General features: G+C 51.8%; 1 protein-coding gene across 1 annotated transcript in view; it reads right to left on the bottom strand.

Moving 5' to 3' along the window:
* slc25a35 (solute carrier family 25 member 35) overlaps nucleotides 1-6728 on the bottom strand; it is a 30846-nt gene extending 24118 nt beyond the window's left edge. The window contains exons 1-2 of the mRNA XM_070863088.1: nucleotides 6185-6728; nucleotides 3710-3775 (exon numbers count right to left, since the gene is read on the bottom strand). Coding sequence (XP_070719189.1) covers nucleotides 3710-3775; nucleotides 6185-6562 — 444 coding nt within the window. The 5' untranslated portion in view covers nucleotides 6563-6728. The remainder of the gene's footprint in view (nucleotides 1-3709; nucleotides 3776-6184) is intronic.
* Nucleotides 6729-18280: the final 11552 nt, after the last annotated feature.

Here is an 18280-nt window from a genome sequence, read left to right as displayed (position 1 = left end):
CGAATGGCCTCCTCCTGCTTCTAATTCTTAGGTTTATGCTTAACAATCAAACTGAACACGGCCAGTTCATCCACCAGGCTCACAACCGCACGCCTCATGGTGGGGAACCTGAACTCAACTGGCCGGGGTTTTATTGAGTCTCGTGAACATCACGTGATGGGCTGAGCCACTCACAGTGCAACAGCCCCACAAGCCTGCGAGCCTGCGCACAGGTGCGTACATCGCACAAGCCGTACGTCCAAGCTTGCCGACGACACCAAGTTCGGGGGCACGGTAAGTAGTGTAGGTGGGAGCAGGAAGTTGCACGGGGACATCGATGGATTCAGTGCGTGGGCAAAGTGGTGGCAGATAGAGTTCAATGTGGGTGAGTGTAAGGACCCAAGACAAACAGATCAGGGTATTTTCAAAATGGGGAGCACAGAACAAATAGGAGCAGGAGTCAGTCATACGGTCCCTCGAGCCTGCTCCGCCATTCAATACGATCATGGCTGATCCGATCATGGACTCAGCTCCATTTCCCCGCCCGCTCCCCATAACCCTTCACTCCCTTATCGATTAACATAGAAACATAGAAAATAGGTGCAGGAGTAGGCCATTCGGTCCTTCGAGCCTGCACCACCATTCAATATCATGGCTGATCATTAAGAAACTGTCTATCTCTGTCTTAAATATATTCAATGTCCCAGCTTCCACAGCTCTCTGAGGCAGCAAATTCCACAGATTTTACAACCCTTTGAGAGAAGAAATTCCTCCACATCTCAGTTTTAAATGGGTGGCCCCTTATTCTTAGATCATGCCCCCTAGTTCTGGTCTCTCCCATCAGTGGAAACATCCTCTCTGCATCCACCTTGTCAAGCTCCCTCATAAACTTATACGTTTCGATAAGATCACCTCTCAATCTTCTGAATTCCAATGAGTAGAGGCCCAACCTACTCAACCTTTCCTCATAAGTCAACCCCCTCATCTCCGGAATCAACCAAGTGAACCTTCTCTGAACTGCCTCCAAAGCAAATATATCCTTTTATAAATATGGAAACCAAAACTGCACGCAGTATTCCAGGTGTGGCCTCACCAATACCCTGTACAACTGCAGCAAGACTTCCCTGCTTTTATACTCCATCCCCTTTGCAATAAAGGCCAAGATTCCATTGGCCTTCCTGATCACTTGCTATGCCTGCATATTATCCTTTTGTGTTTCATGCACAAGTACCCCCAGGTCCCGCTGTACTGTGGCACTTTGCAATCTTTCTCCATTTAAATAATAACTTGCTCTTTGATTTTTTTTCTGCCAAACTGCATGACCTCACACTTTCCCACATTATACTCCATCTGCCAAATTTTTGCCCACTTAGCCTATGTCCTTTTGCAGATTTTGTGTCCTCCTCACACATTGCTTTTCCTCCCATCTTTGTATCGTCGGCAAATGTGGCCACGTTACACTCAGTCCCTTCTTCCAAGTCGTTAATGTAGATTGTAAATAGTTGGGGTCCCAGCACTGATCCCTGCGGCACTCCCACTAGTTACTGGTTGCCAACCCGAGAATGAACCATTTATCCCGACTCTCTGTTAGTTAGAAGCTGGAGAACTGTGGAGGAGTAGGGGGGCTTTAAGGGTCCTTGCACCGAGGGCACGAAAAGCTAATGGACAAAATAATAATTTAAAAGTGCGAAGGGGATGTTGGCCTTTATCTCGAGGGGCCCTGAGTACAATGGGGTGGAAGTTAGGCTTCAGCTGGTCAGACCCCCATCGGGAGTACTGCCTCCAGCCCTGGACCCCGTCCCTCGAAAGGACATATCAGCCTCGGAGGGGGACAGTGCAAATTCACCAGAATGATACCGGGGCTAAAAGGGTTAAATTATGAGGTCAGGTCGCACAGACCGGGCTTAAGTATAGAAGATTAAGGCAGTTATCTAATTGAAGGATTAAAGGATTAGATAGTGTCGAGAGAGAGAGAAACTGTTTGCTCTGGTGGGGGGAGTCCAGAACAAGGGGGCGTCACCTTAAAATTAGAGCCCGGCCGTTCAGGGGTGATGTCAGGAAGCACTTCTTCACACAAAGGGCGGTGGGAATCTGGAACTCTCCCCCAAAAAGGCTGTTGAGGCCGGGAGTCAATTGAGATTGATAGAGCTCTCTCTCTCTCACACCATCATCCCTTTAATCTCTCCCACCTTCCACCCGATCACAGACCTTCCCTTTTGTGGGCAGCACACTCGCCTCTGAGTCAGAAGGTTATGGGTTCGAGTCCCACTCCAGGGACTTGAGTACGTAAATCCAGGCCGACACTCCCAGTGCGGTGCTGAGGGAGCGCCGCACTGTCGGAGGGTCAGTGCTGAGGGAGCGCCGCACTGTCGGAGGGGCAGTGCTGAGGGAGCGTCGCACTGTCGGAGGGGCATTCTTTCGGATGAGACGTTAAACCGAGGCCCCGTCTGCTCTCTCAGGTGGACGTAAAAGATCCCACGGCCACTATTTTGAAGAAGAGCAGGGGGAGTTCTCCCCGGTGTCCTGGGGCCAATATTTATCCCTCAACCAACATAACAAAAACAGATTATCTGGGTCATTATCACATTGCTGTTTGTGGGAGCTTGCTACGTTTCCCACATTGCAACAGTGACTACACTTCAAAAGTACTTCACTGGCTGTAAAGTGCTTTGGGACGTCCGGTGGTCGTGAAAGGCGCTATATAAATGCAAGTCTTTCTTTTTTTGTCCTTCTCTCCCCTCTTTCCCTGATTCTGAACTCGTTTAAAACCGATTATATTTTTAACTTTTTCCCGGTTCGGAGAAAAGGTCACCGACCCAAAACGTTAACTCTGTTTCTGCCTGCCTGACCCGCTGATATTTCCAGCATCCAGTGTTTCGATTTGGTATTGATAGCTTTTTGTTGGGCAAAGGTATGAAGGGTTACGGAACACAAGAAATAGGAGCAGGAGTCGGCCATTCGGCCCCTCGAGCCTGCTCCGCCATTCAATAAGATCATGGCTGATCTGATCATGGACTCAGCTCCACTTCCCCGCCCGTTCCCCATAACCCTTTACTCCCTGTCGCTCAAAAATCTGTCTATCTCCGCCTTAAATATATTCAATGACCCAGCCTCCACAGCTCTCTGGGGCAGAGAATTCCACAGATTTACAACCCTCTGAGAGAAGAAATTCCTCCTCATCTCCATCTTAAATGGGCGGCCCCTTATTCTGAAACTATGTCCCCTAGTTCTAGTCTCCCCCACCAGTGGAAACATCCTCTCTGCATCTACCCTGTCGAGCCCCCTCAGAATCTTATATGTTTCGATAAGATCACCTCTCATTCTTCTAAACTCCAATGAGTAGAGGCCCAACCTGCTCAACCCCCTCATCTCTGGAATCAACTGAGTGAACCTTCTCTGAACAGCCTCCAATGCAAGTATATCCTTCCTTAAATAAGGAGAGCAAAGCTGTACGCAATACTCAAGGAGTGACCTCACCAATACCCTGTACAGTTGAAGCAGGATTTCTCTGCTTTTATACTCTATCCCCCCTTGCAATAAAGGCCAACATTCCATTTCCTTTCCTGAGGCAAGGCAGGTAGCTGGAGTCATGATGATAATCAGCCGCAATCTAATTGAATGGCGGAACAGGTTCGAGGGACTCAATGGCCTCACTGTAACTTTAATTCCTGAAGGCACAGTATCCTTATCTCCCAGATATCCGCTTTGCGTATCCAGTATTTCCACTTACCTGGTGTTTATACTGATGACCCACAGCTATAGCAGAGGTTGACTGTGTCTGTAGGTGAGTCTTGACCTTAAAAAAACAATGCAAAGTTTCAGATGCACGGAAAGACAATAATTCTTAACTTGCATTTATATAGCGCCTTTAACGTAGTGAAAAGTCCCAAGGCGCTTCACAGGAGTATTTTAAGATAAAACAATTTGACATCCAGCCACATAAGGAGAAATTAGCACAGGTGACCAAAAGCTGGGTCAAAGAGGTCGGTTTTAAGGAGCGTTTTGAAGGAGGAAAGAGAGGCGGAGGGGTTTAGGGAGTGAGTTCCAGAGCTTGGGACCCAGGCAACAGAAGGCACGGCCACCGATGGTGGAGCGATTATAATCAGGGATGCTCAAGAGGGCAGAATTAGAGGAGCGCAGTATCTCGGGGGGTTGTGGGGCTGGAGGAGATTACAGAGATAGGGAGGGGGCGAGGGCCATGGAGGGATTTGTAAACAAGGATGAGAATTTTGGAATCGAGGCGTTGCTTAACCGGAAGCCAATGTAGGTCAGCGAGGGTGATGGGTGAGCGGGACTCAATGCGAGTTAGGACACGGGGGCAGTGAGCACAGTGGGTGATGGGTGAGCGGGACGCGGTGCGAGTTAGGACACCGGGCAGCGAGCACAGGGGGCGATGGGTGAGCGGGACTCGGTGCGAGTTAGGGCATGGGGCAGCGAGCACGGTGGGTGATGGGTGAGCGGGACTCGGTGCGAGTTAGGACAAGGGGCAGCCGAGTTTTGGGTCACCTCTAGTTTACGTAGGGTAGAATGAGGCCAGCCAGGAGTGCGTTGGAATAGTCAAGTGTGGAAATAACAAAGGTATGGATGAGGATAAATATTGGACCCAGGACACCGGGGGGATTTCCCCTGCTCTTGTTCGAAATTGTGGCCATGGGATCTTTTACGTCCAGCTGAGCGAGCAGACGGGACCTCGGTTTAACGTTTCATCCGAAAGACGGCCCCTCCGACAGTGCGGTGCTCCCTCAGCACTGCCCTGGGAGTGTCAGCCTAGATTTTTGTGCTCAAGTTCCTGGAGTGGGACTTGAACCCTGGAGCTTCTGACTCAGAGGCGAGAGTGCTACCCCCACTGAGTCACAGCTGACACCTTAGAGGAGACCTGTATTGCAATGCTAGAGTCAGGAGCCTCTCTCGATCGATCCTGCCCCACCCCGCCCACGTCAACCCTCCTGCCCTGCGCAAGATCACACCCAGGACAGCGAGTGTCCGGATGCTATTTGACCATGGGGTGGCTGGGGTCGGGAAGCGTGATGGGTGGGTTGTTGTGGCATATCGTGGCCGTGCCTTCAGCTGCCTGGGCCCCAAGCTCTGGAACTCCCTCCCTAAACCGCTCCACCTCTCTCTCCTCCTTCAAGACGCTCCTTAAAACCTACCTCTTTGACCAAGCTTTTGGTCACCTGCCCTAATATCTCCTTATATGGCTCGGTGTCAAATTGTTTGTCTCCTAACACTCCCATGAAGCACCTTGAGACGTTTCACTGTGTTAAAGGCGCTATATAAATACAAGTTAAGATGCAAATCAGCCCTGATCTGGTCATTGTGACACTACTGTTTGTGGGAGCTTGCTGTGCGCAAATCGGTTTCCCTACATTATAACAGTGACTGCAATTTTTTTTTTTTAAAGTACTTCATTGGCTGTAAAGCGCATCGAGACGTCCGGTGGTCGTGAAAGGCGCTATATAAATGCAGGTCTTTCTATTCTCTCCTGTCTCAAGTCCCCAGCCACCAGCCCACCCACAGCAGACTGCATGCAGCACTCACCAGGTAGATGTTAAGATGCAAATGTTTGGGTAGATGCAGGGAGGATATTTCCCCCGGGCTGGGGAGTCTAGAACCAGGGGTCACAGTCTCAGGATAAGGGGTCGGCCATTTAGGACTGAGATGAGGAGAAACTTCTTCACTCAGAGGGTGGTGAATCTTTGGAATTCTCTGCCCCAGAGGGCTGTGGAGGCTCAGTCGTTGAGTATATTCAAGGCTGAGATCGATAGATTTTTGGATATTAAGGGAATCGAGGGATATGGGGATCGGGCGGGAAAGTGGAGTTGAGGTCAAAGAGGGCGGACACGTCCTCCCTCAGTTGGTGGACCCTCACTCCCTCCCTCCCTCAGCCGGCGGACCCTCACTCCCTCAGTTGCCGGATCCTCCCTCCCTCAGTTAACGGACCCTCACTCCCTCCCTCAGTTGCCGTACCCTCCCTCCTTTGTCGGACCCTCACTCACTCCCTCCCTCCCTCAGTTGGCGGTCCCTCCCTCAGTCCCTCCCTCAATCCCCGGACCCTCACTCATTCCCTCCCTCAGTTGGCGGACCCTCACTCCCTCCCTCAGTTGGCGGACCCTCACTCCCTCCCTCAGTTGGCGGACCCTCACTCCCTCCCTCAGTTGGCGGACCCTCACTCCCTCAGTTATCGGACACTCCCTCACTCACTCACCAAGTAGAAGGGGCTGGCCAGCAGCGCTCCGGCCACTCCGGCCAGCGCCCCGGCCGCCGTGCTCTTGCAGCCGCTGACCCGGCCGGTGGCGGCGTTGCGGGTGTAGCCGGCCGTGTCGGCGGCGGCGTAGGCGCCGAGGCGGACGCCGTTCATGCCGAACTGGTAGAGCAGGCCGGCCGCCAGCCCCCGCTGCAGCGCCCGCGGCCCGTCCGCCCGCCACACGGCGCGGGCAGCCTGCAGCACGCTGCGGTAGTGCACCGGGTACGAGCCGCGCCGCTGCAGCTCGCCCTGCAGCTGCATCCTGGTCTTGACCACCTCCAGCGGGTGGGTGAACACGCAGGCCCCGCAGGCGGCCAGCCCGCTCAGCACGAAGTCCATCCGGCGGCTTGCAAAACGCAAAATGTGCAAATATCACACAATCGGCCGCTGCGCGCTCAATTTCCGACCGATGCAGCCCGACGCCGGCTGCCAGGCAACGGCATGCTGCATTGCACCGGGTGCACGCCTTGTGTGGCCGTGCGGCCGGGAGGGGCTTCACAAGGCGTGCACCCAATCACAGCGGCCGGGGGAGAGGGAGGGAGGCAGGCGCGCCCGCAGGCGCTGCAGCGGCAGCTGTCAATCACCATTCCCCGGCCCGCGTCGCCGAGCGACCGCCGGCACCGCGTTCCAATCCCCGCGTCAGCTGTCAATCACCTCCCGGGCCGCCAGCTGTCAATCACCCCCCCCGGGCCGCCAGCTGTCAATCACCCCCCCCGGGCCGCCAGCTGTCAATCACCCCCGCGCCACCTCTCTCTGCAAAAATCCACAGACAGTCTGTGCACCAACTGTGGGGGGTGTGAGGGTGCTGAGGGGGGAGGGGTTGCACTGGGCAAAGGAGGCTGCTGCCAGTCAGCCCGGTGCCCTGCACTGCAGCACTCTGCAATGCACCACTCTCCTCAGCATTTCCTTTTGAAAGCGCTTTAGGGACCTCATGGGCCGGTGAAAGTGGCTATATAAATTGCAAATCTTCATTTTTTTCCCCCTCCATAGCCCCTTCCCCATCTCTCCCCAGAGCCCATTACCCTTCTCTCTCCCCATAGCCCCTTCCCTATCTCTCCCGATAGCCCATTCCTCATCTCTCTCCCCGTAGCCCATTCCCACCTCTCCCCTGGGGGGAGTGTTTGCTCGTGCTGTTGGGGAGGGGTTAAACTAATATGGCAGGGGGATGGGAATCTATGCAGGGAGACAGAGGGAAGTAAAATAGGGGCAGAAGCAAAAGATAGAAGAAAAGTAAAAGTGGAGGGCAGAGAAACCCAAGGCAAAAATCAAAAAGGGCTACATTGCAGCAAAATTCTAAAAGGGCAAAGTGTGTTAAAAAGACAAGCCTGAAGGCTCAGTGCGAGGAGTATTCGGAATAAGGTGGACGAATTAACTGCACCGGCAGCAATTAATGAATATGATAACATTGGCATCACGGAGACATGGCTCCAGAGTGACCAAGGCTGGAAACTCAACATCCAGGGGTATTCAACATTCAGGAAGGGTAGACAGAAAGGAAAAGGAGGTGGGGTGGCGTTGCTGGTTAAAGAGGAAATTAACGCAATAGTAAGGAAGGACATTAGCTTGGATGATGTGGAATCGGTATGGGTGGAGCTGTGGAATACCAAAGGGCAGAAAACGCTAGTGGAAGTTGTGTACAGACCACCAAACAGTAGTAGTGAGGTTGGGGACAGCGTCAAACAAGAAATTAGGGATGCATGCAATAAAGGTACAGCAGTTATCATGGGCGACTTTAATCTACATATAGATTGGGCTAACCAAACTGGTAGCAATACGATGGAAGATGATTTCCTTGAGTGTATTAGGGATGGTTCTCTGGACCAATATGTTGAGGAACCAACTAGAGGGCTGGCCATCCTAGACTGGGTGATGTGTAATGAGAAAGGACTAATTAGCAATCTTGTTGTGCGAGGCTCCTTGGGGAAGAGTGACCATAATATGGTAGAATTCCTTATTAAGATGGAGAGTGACACAGTTAATTCAGAGACTAGGGTCCTGAACTTAAGGAAAGGTAACTTTGATGGTATGAGACGTGAATTGGCTAGAATAGACTGGCAAATGATACTTAGAGGGTTGACGGTGGATAGGCAATGGCAGACATTTAAAGATCACATGGATAAACTTCAACATTTGTACATCCCTGTCTGGAGTAAAAATAAAACTGGGAAAGTGGCTCAACTGTGGCTAACAAGGGAAATTAAGGCCAGTGTTAAATCCAAGGAAGAGGCATATAAATTGGCCAGAAAAAGCAGAAAACCTGAGGACTGGGAGAAATTTAAATTCAGCAGAGGAGGACAAAGGGTTTAATAAGGAGGGGGAAAATAGAGTATGAGAGGAAACTTGCCGGGAACATAAAAACTGACTGCAAAAGCTTCTATAGATATGTGAAGAGAAAAAGATTAGTGAAGACAAACGTAAGTCCCTTGCAGTCAGAATCAGGTGAATTTATAATGGGGAACAAAGAAATGGCAGATCAATTGAATAAATACTTTGGTTCTGTCTTCACGAAGGAAGACACAAATAACCTTCCGGAAGTACTAGGTGACCGAGGGTCTAGTGAGAAGGAGGAACTGAAGGATATCCTTATTAGGCGGGAAATTGTGTTAGGGAAATTGATGGGATTGAAGGCCGATAAATCCCCGGGGCCTGATAGTCTGTATTCCAGAGTTCTTAAGGAAGTGGCCCTAGAAATAGTGGATGCATTGGTGATCATTTTCCAACAGTCTATCGACTTTGGATCAATTCCTATGGACTGGAGGGTAGCTAATGTAACACCACTTTTTAAAAAAGGAGGGAGAGAGAAAACGGGTAATTATAGACCGGGGGGTTAGCCTGACATCAGTAGTGGGGAAAATGTTGGAATCAATTATTAAAGATGAAATAACAGCGCATTTGGAAAGCAGTGACAGGATCAGTCCAAGTTAACATTGATTTATGAAAGGGAAATCATGCTTGACAAATCTTCTGGAATATTTTGAGGATGTAACAAGTAGAGTGGACAAGGGAGAACCAGTGGATGTGGTGTATTTGGACTTTCAAAAGGCTTTTGACAAGGTCCCACACAAGAGATTGGTGTGCAAAATTAAAGCACATGATATTGGGGGTAATATACTGACGTGGATAGAGAACTGGTTGGCAGACAGGAAGCAGAGAGTTGGGATAAATGGGTCCTTTTCAGAATGGCAGGCAGTGACTAGTGGAGTGCCGCAGGGCTCAGTGCTGGGACCCCAGCTCTTTACAATATACATTAATGATTTAGATGAAGGAATTGAGTGTAATATCTCCAAGTTTGCAGATGACACTAAACTGGGTGGCGGTGTGAGCTGCGAGGAGAATGCTAAGAGGCTGCAGGGTGACTTGGACAGGTTAGGTTAGTGGGCAAATGCATGGTAGATGCAGTATAATGTGGATAAATGTGAGGTTATCCACTTTGGGGGCAAAAACACAAAGGCAGAATATTATCTGAATGGTGGAAGATTAGGAAAAGGGGAGGTGCAACGAGATCTGGGTGTTATGGTACATCAGTCATTGAAAGTTAGCATGCAGGTACAGCAGGCGGTGAAGAAGGCAAATGGTATGTTGGCCTTCATAGCTAGAGGATTTAAGTATAGGAGCAGGGAGGTCTTACTGCAGTTGTACAGGACCTTGGTGAGGCCTCACCTGGAATATTGTACTCAGTTTTGGTCTCCTAATCTGAGAAAGGATGTTCTTGCTATTGAAGGAGTGCAGCGAAGGTTCACCAGACTGATTCCCGGGATGGCTGGACTGACATATGAGGAGAGACTGGATTGACTGGGCCTTTATTCACTGGAGTTTAGAAGGATGAAAGGGGATCTCATAGAAACATATAAATTTCTGACGGGACTGGACAGGTTAGATGCAGGAAGAATGTTACCGATGTTGGGGAAGTCCAGAACCAGGGGACACAGTCTAAGGATAAGGGGTAAGCCATTTAGGACTGAGATGAGGAGAAACTTCTTCACTCAGAGTGTTGTTAACCTGTGGAATTCCCTGCCGCAGAGAGTTGTTGATGCCAGTTTGTTGGATATATTCAAGAGGGAGTTAGATATGGGCCTTACGGCTAAAGGGATCAAGGGGTATTCAGAGAAAGCAGGAAAGGGGTACTGAGGTGAATGATGAGCCATGATCTTATTGAATGGTGGTGCAGGCTCGAAGGGCCGAATGGCCTACTCCTGTAACTCTTTTCTATGTTTCTATGTTTCTATGTTTCTCTCTCCCCATAGCCCCTTCCCCATCTCTCCCCAGAGCCCATTCCCATCTCTCTCTCCCCATAGCCCATTCCCCATCTCTCTCACCCCATAGCCCCTTCCCCATCTCTGTCTCCCCATAGCCCCTTCCCCTTCTCTCTCTCCCTATAGCCCCTTCCCCATCTCTCTCTCCCCATAGCCCCTTCCCCATCTCTCCCCATAGCCCCTTCCCCATCTCTCACCAGAGCCCATTCCCATCTCTCTCTCCCCATAGCCCATTCCCCATCTCTCTCTCCCCATAGCCCATTCCCCATCTCTCTCACCCCATAACCCCTTCCCCATCTCTGTCTCCCCATAGCCCCTTCCCCATCTCTGTCTCCCCATAGCCCCTTCCCCATCTCTCTCTCCCCATAGCCCCTTCCCCATCTCTCTCTCCCCATAGCCCCTTCCCCATCTCTCTCTCCCCATAGCCCCTTCCCCATCTCTCTCTCCCCATAGCCCCTTCCCCATCTCTCTCTCCCTGCAATTATATAGAGCCCTGGTGAGACTGCTGGTGTGGAAGGATATACTTACACTAGAGTGATTGCAATAAATGTTTACTAGATTGATCGCTGGGATGTGGGGATTGTCATGTGAGGAAATATTGAGTATAATGGACCTATAATCTGAGGAGTTTAGAAGAATGAGAGGTGATCTCATCAGGGCTAGAAATTTGTTCTAATCAAGAAATTGGCCGTGTTTAGACTAAAAATGGTTAAGTAACGCCTGATGAAAATCATTTAGGCTGCATGCAAAATTCGTCCTCTCCTCATGATTCTATTGGCGTTACACTGAAAAGCTGGACCAATATTGGGGGCAGCCTAATCATCATCACAGGCAGTCCCTCGATATCAAGGAAGACTTACTTCCATTCTAAAAGTGAGTTCTCAGGTGACTGAACAGTCCAATACGGGAATTACAGTCTCTGTCACAGGTGGGACAGACAGTGGTTGAAGGAAAGGGAGGGTGGGACTGGTTTGCCGCACGCTCCTTCCGCTGCCTGCGCTTGATTTCTGCACGCTCTCGGCGTCGAGACTCGAGGTGCTCAGCGCCCTCCCGGATGCACTTCCTCCACTTAGAGTGGACTGGTCTTTGGCCCAGGGACTCCCAGGTGTCGGTGGGGATGTCGCACTTTATCAGGGAGGCTTTGAGGGTGGTCCCTGTAACGTTTCCTCTGCGCACCTGGGGCCCGCTTGCCGTGTAGGAGTTCCGAGTAGAGCGCTTGCTTTGGGAGTCTCGTGTCGGGCATGTGGGACAATGTGGCCCGCCCAGCGGAGCTGGTCGAGTGTGGTCAGTGCTTCGATGCTGGGGATGTTGGCCTGGTTGAGAACACTGACGTTGGTGCGTCTGTCCTCCCAGGGGATTTGCAGGATCTTGCGGAGACACCGTTGGTGGTATTATATACACAATGATTGCCACAGCCTTTTTTCATTGCTTAAAGGGGAGGTCCATTGATGTGGCAGCAGCTCATTCTCAGCATTGGGCCTCAACAACCATAAGGAGAAGGACAAGGAGCAGGAACACTTATTTACAAATCCTGAGGGAAGATCGCCGGCCCAGGGAGAGAGCCCGGGTGGGGTTTCCGAGGAAGCTTTGGAGGCTTTGGTCTTAGCGGTGGAGAGAAGGTGGGCGGTCCTGTACCAACTGACAGGATGCCCTCTGTTATATCTTCAGATGCCCTGATAACGATTCCACGAGACAATGTGTTGTACTTGAACTGTAGTGACCTTAGTCCTTTATTAGTTAATCTCTTTTTGGAGTTCATCTGCAAAACAAAAAAAAAACATTAAACGGTGCCACCCGACCTGGGTGACACTCCAGACATTTACAAGGCCCTTTTTTTTTTTCCCCCTTTTTTTTGGTTTTTTTTTTGTGTTTTTTTTTTGGGCGCTAAAATCACATTTTTCCCCAGTGCCCCCTATAAAAGGGGAGGGGGACACTAAAAGCACCGGCAATTAAAACAAATTAAACTTAAAAACGTAAAATCAAATTAAAATTTGGTTGCCGGGCGTGATGATGCACTCCAGTCCCTCCGGTGCCCACCTCTCGCGGAAGGCCGCGAGCGTACCGGTGGACACCGCGTGCTCCATCTCCAAGGACACCCTGGACCGGATGTAAGAGCGGAAGAGAGGCAGGCAGTCAGGTTGAACGACCCCCTCGACCGCCCGCTGCCTGGACCGGCTGATGGCACCCTTGGCCGTGCCCAGGTCCTTTATTAGTTAACTCCAGAGTGAGGATCACACCTGGTGGCCTGCCTTTTATATTGGGCCAGGCACACCTGTACAGGTAAGCTACAAGTCTCCCACTGCAGTGCCCTCTGGTGGCACACCTTGTAATAGTACAAGCAGTAACCATGTAGGATACATGACATCACTCTCCCCCAAGTCCTGAGTGCAAATTGCCTTCATGCATTGACTGTGCTCTGGGCTTAGCTCTATCTGGTTGACCCTTGGAGGGTCGTTTTCATCTTGGGTGGGTAGGTGGTGTTTCGTTGGCAGTAGAGGTGCTGGTGGATTCTGTTTGTGCGTCCGTGACCACTCTATTCTCTCCCCCAGCCACATATAGATTATGCCGGTGGCTCATTACATTCAAATACATTCAAGTCCCCCCAAAAAATTTGCATTTACAGTATTACATTCGTGGTACCATAGTGAGGCAAGTACATTTGACTGGTGAGGTACATACTTGGAATATACTTGGAATATACTTGGAGTCAGTGCTGGAGTCAGCACCGGTGTGTGAGGACAAACTAGTGCCAGAACTGCTGGATGGTGCCCAGGTCGTCTGGTGGTGGTTCGGTGCCCGGTGCTGGCAGTGGGAACCCGGTTGGCTCGAGTTGCCCGCTCCCGGGGCCTTTGCTGTTGCTCCTAGCGTCGGGCAGGTTCACAGACGCCTGTGACCTCCCTGTCGTCTCCTTGCGCCCCGGGTCGCTGCTGTTCCCTGAGGAGCAGTCGTCTGGCCGTGCGCAGGGAACTGCTGACTCGCTTGCCTGGGCGTTATTTGGTTTGGGATCCTGGCTGGTCCCAGTCCCATTTGGGAGAACCGTATCGGGTGACCCTTCGTTCCCAGGTGTAGCCTTGGTGGCGATAGGGTCTGGGGGCTGCGCCTTAGCGCAGTTTGCTCTTTCAGGCTCGTGGCGGTTGGTGCCATCAGGTGCCTGAGAGGTGGAGCCGATCGGGGGCAGGGTATCGATACTGGTGCCATTGCCCTCCTGAGATCGCTTGCTCTGCAGTGTGTGTATATTGGCTGCTTGTGGCCACACTCCGTGGTGCATCTCTCTGGTCCCAGGGACGCAGGCTACAGCATTGGGTAGCTCGCTGGACCTGTGTGCTCCCGATGGGTGTTTGCCCGCTGCATTGACTGCATGCAGTTGAAATCCTACATCGCACAACGTTTCATTACTCATTGTAAATAACCTGTAGCGCAACTTTTCTTTGCTTATTGCATGTACACAACTCTGATCATCAATTGCACATTTTACATCTAACTCACAGTTGCTATTACATTGATTGAGTGTGTGGGACTGTCCCTTTAAGAGTGGTGGGTTGCTGGGCTCCTTTAAGAGAGCCTTGCTATCTTTACCCTAATCCTCTTCTCCGTTTGGTGCCACGTGTTGCTCCATCAGCGCTGCACCTCGTGATCTGGCCGCCGCCATCTTTTTCTTCAGCGCCTCACCTCGTGGTTTGGGCGCCATCTTTCCTCCATCCACGATGTCGACTGCGGTGATCCTCTTCTCCCTGGGTTCTGCCACCGAAGCTGGGAAGTCGCCTTTGGATCCGATTTTCTTCCTCCGGAGTCCTGTCACTGGAGCCTGGAAGGTGTGTTCGGGTCGTCTCAGCTGGATCATCTCCACGCAGTCGTGCTGAGCGGTCTGTGCCTCGGGTGCTGTGCTGGTCTGCTCTCTGGTGCCGGATCCAACCTCCGGTGAGGGCTTGTTTTGCCTCTGGGTGTGGAGGGCATCGATCGCTGGAGGGTTGAAGTCTTCCCACTTCCAATGGATCTTCTCCATCCACCTTCTGCCGAGCAGCGTTGGTCCATCACCTGCAACAATCCACAGGGATAACTTGTGCACTGCGCCATCATGGAGTACCTTTACATTCACACTACCAACGATTGGGATGAGTTCATCGGTGTAGGTGCGCAGCTTTGCCTGAACCAGGACCAACTTGGGTCGTTCAGCCTGATTCTCCCACAGCCTCTCAAAGGCTTCTTGTTTCATCACTGACTGGCTCGCCCCTGTGTCCACTTTCATGAAGACTGGAACGCCATCTATCTCGATTTCCATCTTCAGCGGGGAACACTCGGTGGTGCAGGTAAACATGCTGTGTACCTCCCCGTGGGGCTGGGCTGCCTCTCTACCGATCGATTCATAATCCGCGCTGGATTCCTGGCCATCTGCAGACTCTTCATCGACTCAGTGAGTCATATTTCTCTTACACATTCGCTGGAGGTGGCCCTTTGTGCTGCAGGATTTGCACACATAGTCTTTAAAGCGGCACTGGTGAGCCCTGTGATTCCCTCCGCAACGCCAGCATGGAGCTACTCGGTTAGCCCCCCCGCCCTCGGCAGACTCTGAGTTCAGGGACTCGGGGGCCTGTTCTCTCTTCCCTGAGAGGGTTCGCGCTCTACAGTCCAGCCTCTATACGGCGCCACTCTGTGCACAGTACCTGTAGGTTTGAGTCCTGAGGGTGAGACATCTGCCTAGAGCCGCAGGTCGAGGTCATGGATGCCTGGCTCACAGAGATGGCCTTCTGCAGGGTGACTGTGGTGTCCGCCGACAGTAGCCTGTGAAGAAGGCCCTCATGGCCAATTCCAAAGACAAAAATGTCCCGCAGCGCTTCGGTGAGGTGGGTGCCGAACTCGCACGGTGCCACCAGCCTCCTGAGGTCTGCGGCGTATTCTGCGACTTCCTGGCCTTCGGTCCGTCGGTGGGTGTAGAACCCGTCTCTGGCTGTGAGGATGCTCTCCTTGGGCTTGAGTTGCTCCTGGGCCAGGGTTACGAGCTCCTTGTACGACTTGGTCGTTGTCTTCGCTGGTGCCAGTAAGTCCCTGACGAGGCCATAGACGTTGGGCCCACACCTGGTTAGCAGGATAGCTCGGCGTTTATCAGCCAGTGAAGCCGGGACGTCTCCGGCCAAGAAATGGTCAAGCCTCTCCACAAAGATGACCCAATCATCACCATCGGCGAACTGCTGCAACGTACCAAGGGTAGCCATTTTCGCGTGAAAGTCCGTAATCTCGTCGCCAATTGTTGTGTCCTTAGATGCTCTAGTAATGACTCCATGAGGCAACGTGTTGTACTTGAACTGTAGTGACCTTAGTTAACTCCAGAGTGAGGATCACACCTGGTGGCCTGCCTTTTATACTGGGCCAGGCACACCTGTACAGGTAACCTACAAGTCTCCCACTGCAGTGCCTTCTGGTGGCACACCTTGTGATAGTACCAACAGTAGCCACGTAAGATACATGACACGGACAATGTGGCCCGCCCAGCGGAGCTGGTCGAGTGTGGTCAGTGCTTCGATGCTGGGGGTGTTGGCCTGGTCAAGAACACTGACGTTGGTGCGTCTATCCTCCCAGGGGATTTGCAGGATCTTGCGGAGACACCGTTGGTGGTATTATATACACAATGATTGCCACAGCCTTTTTTCATTGCTTAAAGGGGAGGTCCATTGATGTGGCAGCAGCTCATTCTCAGCATTGGGCCTCAACAACCATAAGGAGAAGGACAAGGAGCAGGAACACTTATTTACAAATCCTGAGGGCAGATCGCCGCCCCAGGGAGAGAGCCTGGGAGGGATTTCTGAGGAACCTTTGGAGGCTTTGGTCTTAGCGGTGGAGAGAAGGTGGGCGGTCCTGTACCAACTCACAGGATGCCCTTGCCACAGGTCTGCTGGACTATGGGCTCCCCAGGTCCCACACCCAGTGCAGGAAGAAGTTTAACGACCTCACGCGGGTGGTCAGGGTGAGTGAAGGCTTCAACAAATGCTATCATAGCGAGAGGATTTGTGTTCAGTTTTGGTCTCCTAAGCTGAGGAAGGACGTTCTTGCAATTGAGGGAGTGCAGCGAAGGTTCACCAGACTGATTCCCAGGATGGCTGGACTGACATATGAAGAAAGACTGGATCGACTAGGCTTATATTCACTTGAATTTAGAAGAATGAGAGGGGACCTCATAGAAACATATAAAATTCTGACGGGACTGGACAGGTTAGATGCAGGAAGAATGTTCCCGATGTTGGGGAAGTCCAGAACCAGGGCACACAGTCTAAGGATAAGGGGTAAGCCATTTAGGACCGAGATGAGGAGAAACTTCTTCACCCAGAGAGTGGTGAACCTGTAGAATTCTCTACCACAAAGTTGTTGAGACCAGTTCGTTAGATATATTCAAAAGGGAGTTAGATGTGGCCCTTACGGCTAAAGGGATCAAGGGGTATGGAGAGAAAGCAGGAATGGGGTACTGAGGTGAATGATCAGCCATGATCATATTGAATGGCGGTGCAGGCTCGAAGGGCTGAATGGCCTACTCCTGCACCTATTTTTTAGGTTTCTGTTTCTATGTTCCTGGCAGCTCTCTCCTCTCCCGCCCGGCTCCAGACCAAATGGAAAGTGGCACTGGGCGGAACCCGAAGTAGTAATATGGGCAGCATGGAGTCCATCAAATTCCGGGCCCGATGGAACGTGGTTCCCCTGGTTTGCTGGTGTGTGTCGGCCTCTGCTGGTGTCAAGGCGGCACTGCACCTTCTCCATGGCCCATTCATTCGGGAAGTTGCTGAATCTCCCTGGGCTGCAGTTCCAGTTCCCGGTCACAGCATTGAAACGGCCCTGATCAAAGTCACAAATAACATCCGATGTGACTGTGGTAAACTATCCTTCTCCACCCGTCTTCAGCCTTTGGCGTGGTTGAAAGAAAGACTTGCATTTATATAGCGCCTTTCACGACCACCGAACGTCTTGAAGTGCTTTACAGCCAATGAAGTACGTTTTTGGAGTGCAGTCCCTGTTGTAATGTGGGAAACGCGGCAGCCAATTTGCGCACAGCAAGCTCCCACAAACAGCAATATGATAATGACCCAGATAATCTGTTGATTGAGGAATAAATATTGGCCCCAGGATACCGGGGATAACTCCCCTGCTCTTCTTCGATATAGTGGCCGTGGGATCTTTTACATCCACCTGAGAGAGCAGACGGGGCCTCGGTTTAACGTCTCATCCGAAAGACTGCCCCTCCAACAGTGCGGCGCTTCCTCAGCACTACCCCTCCGACAGTGCGGCGCTCCATCAGTACTGCCCCTCCGACAGTGCGGCACTCCCTCAGCACTGCCCCTCCGACAGTGCGGCGCTCCATCAGTACTGCCCCTCCGACAGTGCGGCACTCCCTCAGCACTGCCCCTCCGACAGTGCGGCGTTCTCTCAGCACTGCCCCTCCGACAGTGCGGCACTCCCTCAGCACTGCCCCTCTGACAGTGCGGCGTTCTCTCAGCACTGCCCCTCCGACAGTGCGGCACTCCCTCAGCACTACCCCTCCGACAGTGCGGTACTCCCTCAGTACTGCACAGGGAGTGTCGGCCTAGATTTATGTGCTCAAATCCCTGGAAAACTGAGATGAAGAGAAATTTCTTCACTCAGATAATTGTTAATCGTTGGAATTCTCTGCCCCAGAGGGCTGTCTGTGGATGTTGAGTCGTAGAGAGATTTTTGGACTCGAGGGGAATTAAGGGATACGGAGGAAGTGGAGTTGAGGTCGAAGATCAGCCATGATCATATTGAATGGCAGAGCAGGCTCGAGGGGCCGAATGGCCGAGACCGG

This window comes from Pristiophorus japonicus, chromosome 20 (genome assembly GCF_044704955.1).
Source record: "Pristiophorus japonicus isolate sPriJap1 chromosome 20, sPriJap1.hap1, whole genome shotgun sequence".
NCBI lineage: Eukaryota > Metazoa > Chordata > Chondrichthyes > Pristiophoridae > Pristiophorus > Pristiophorus japonicus.
This window is presented reverse-complemented; position numbering and strand designations above follow the sequence as displayed.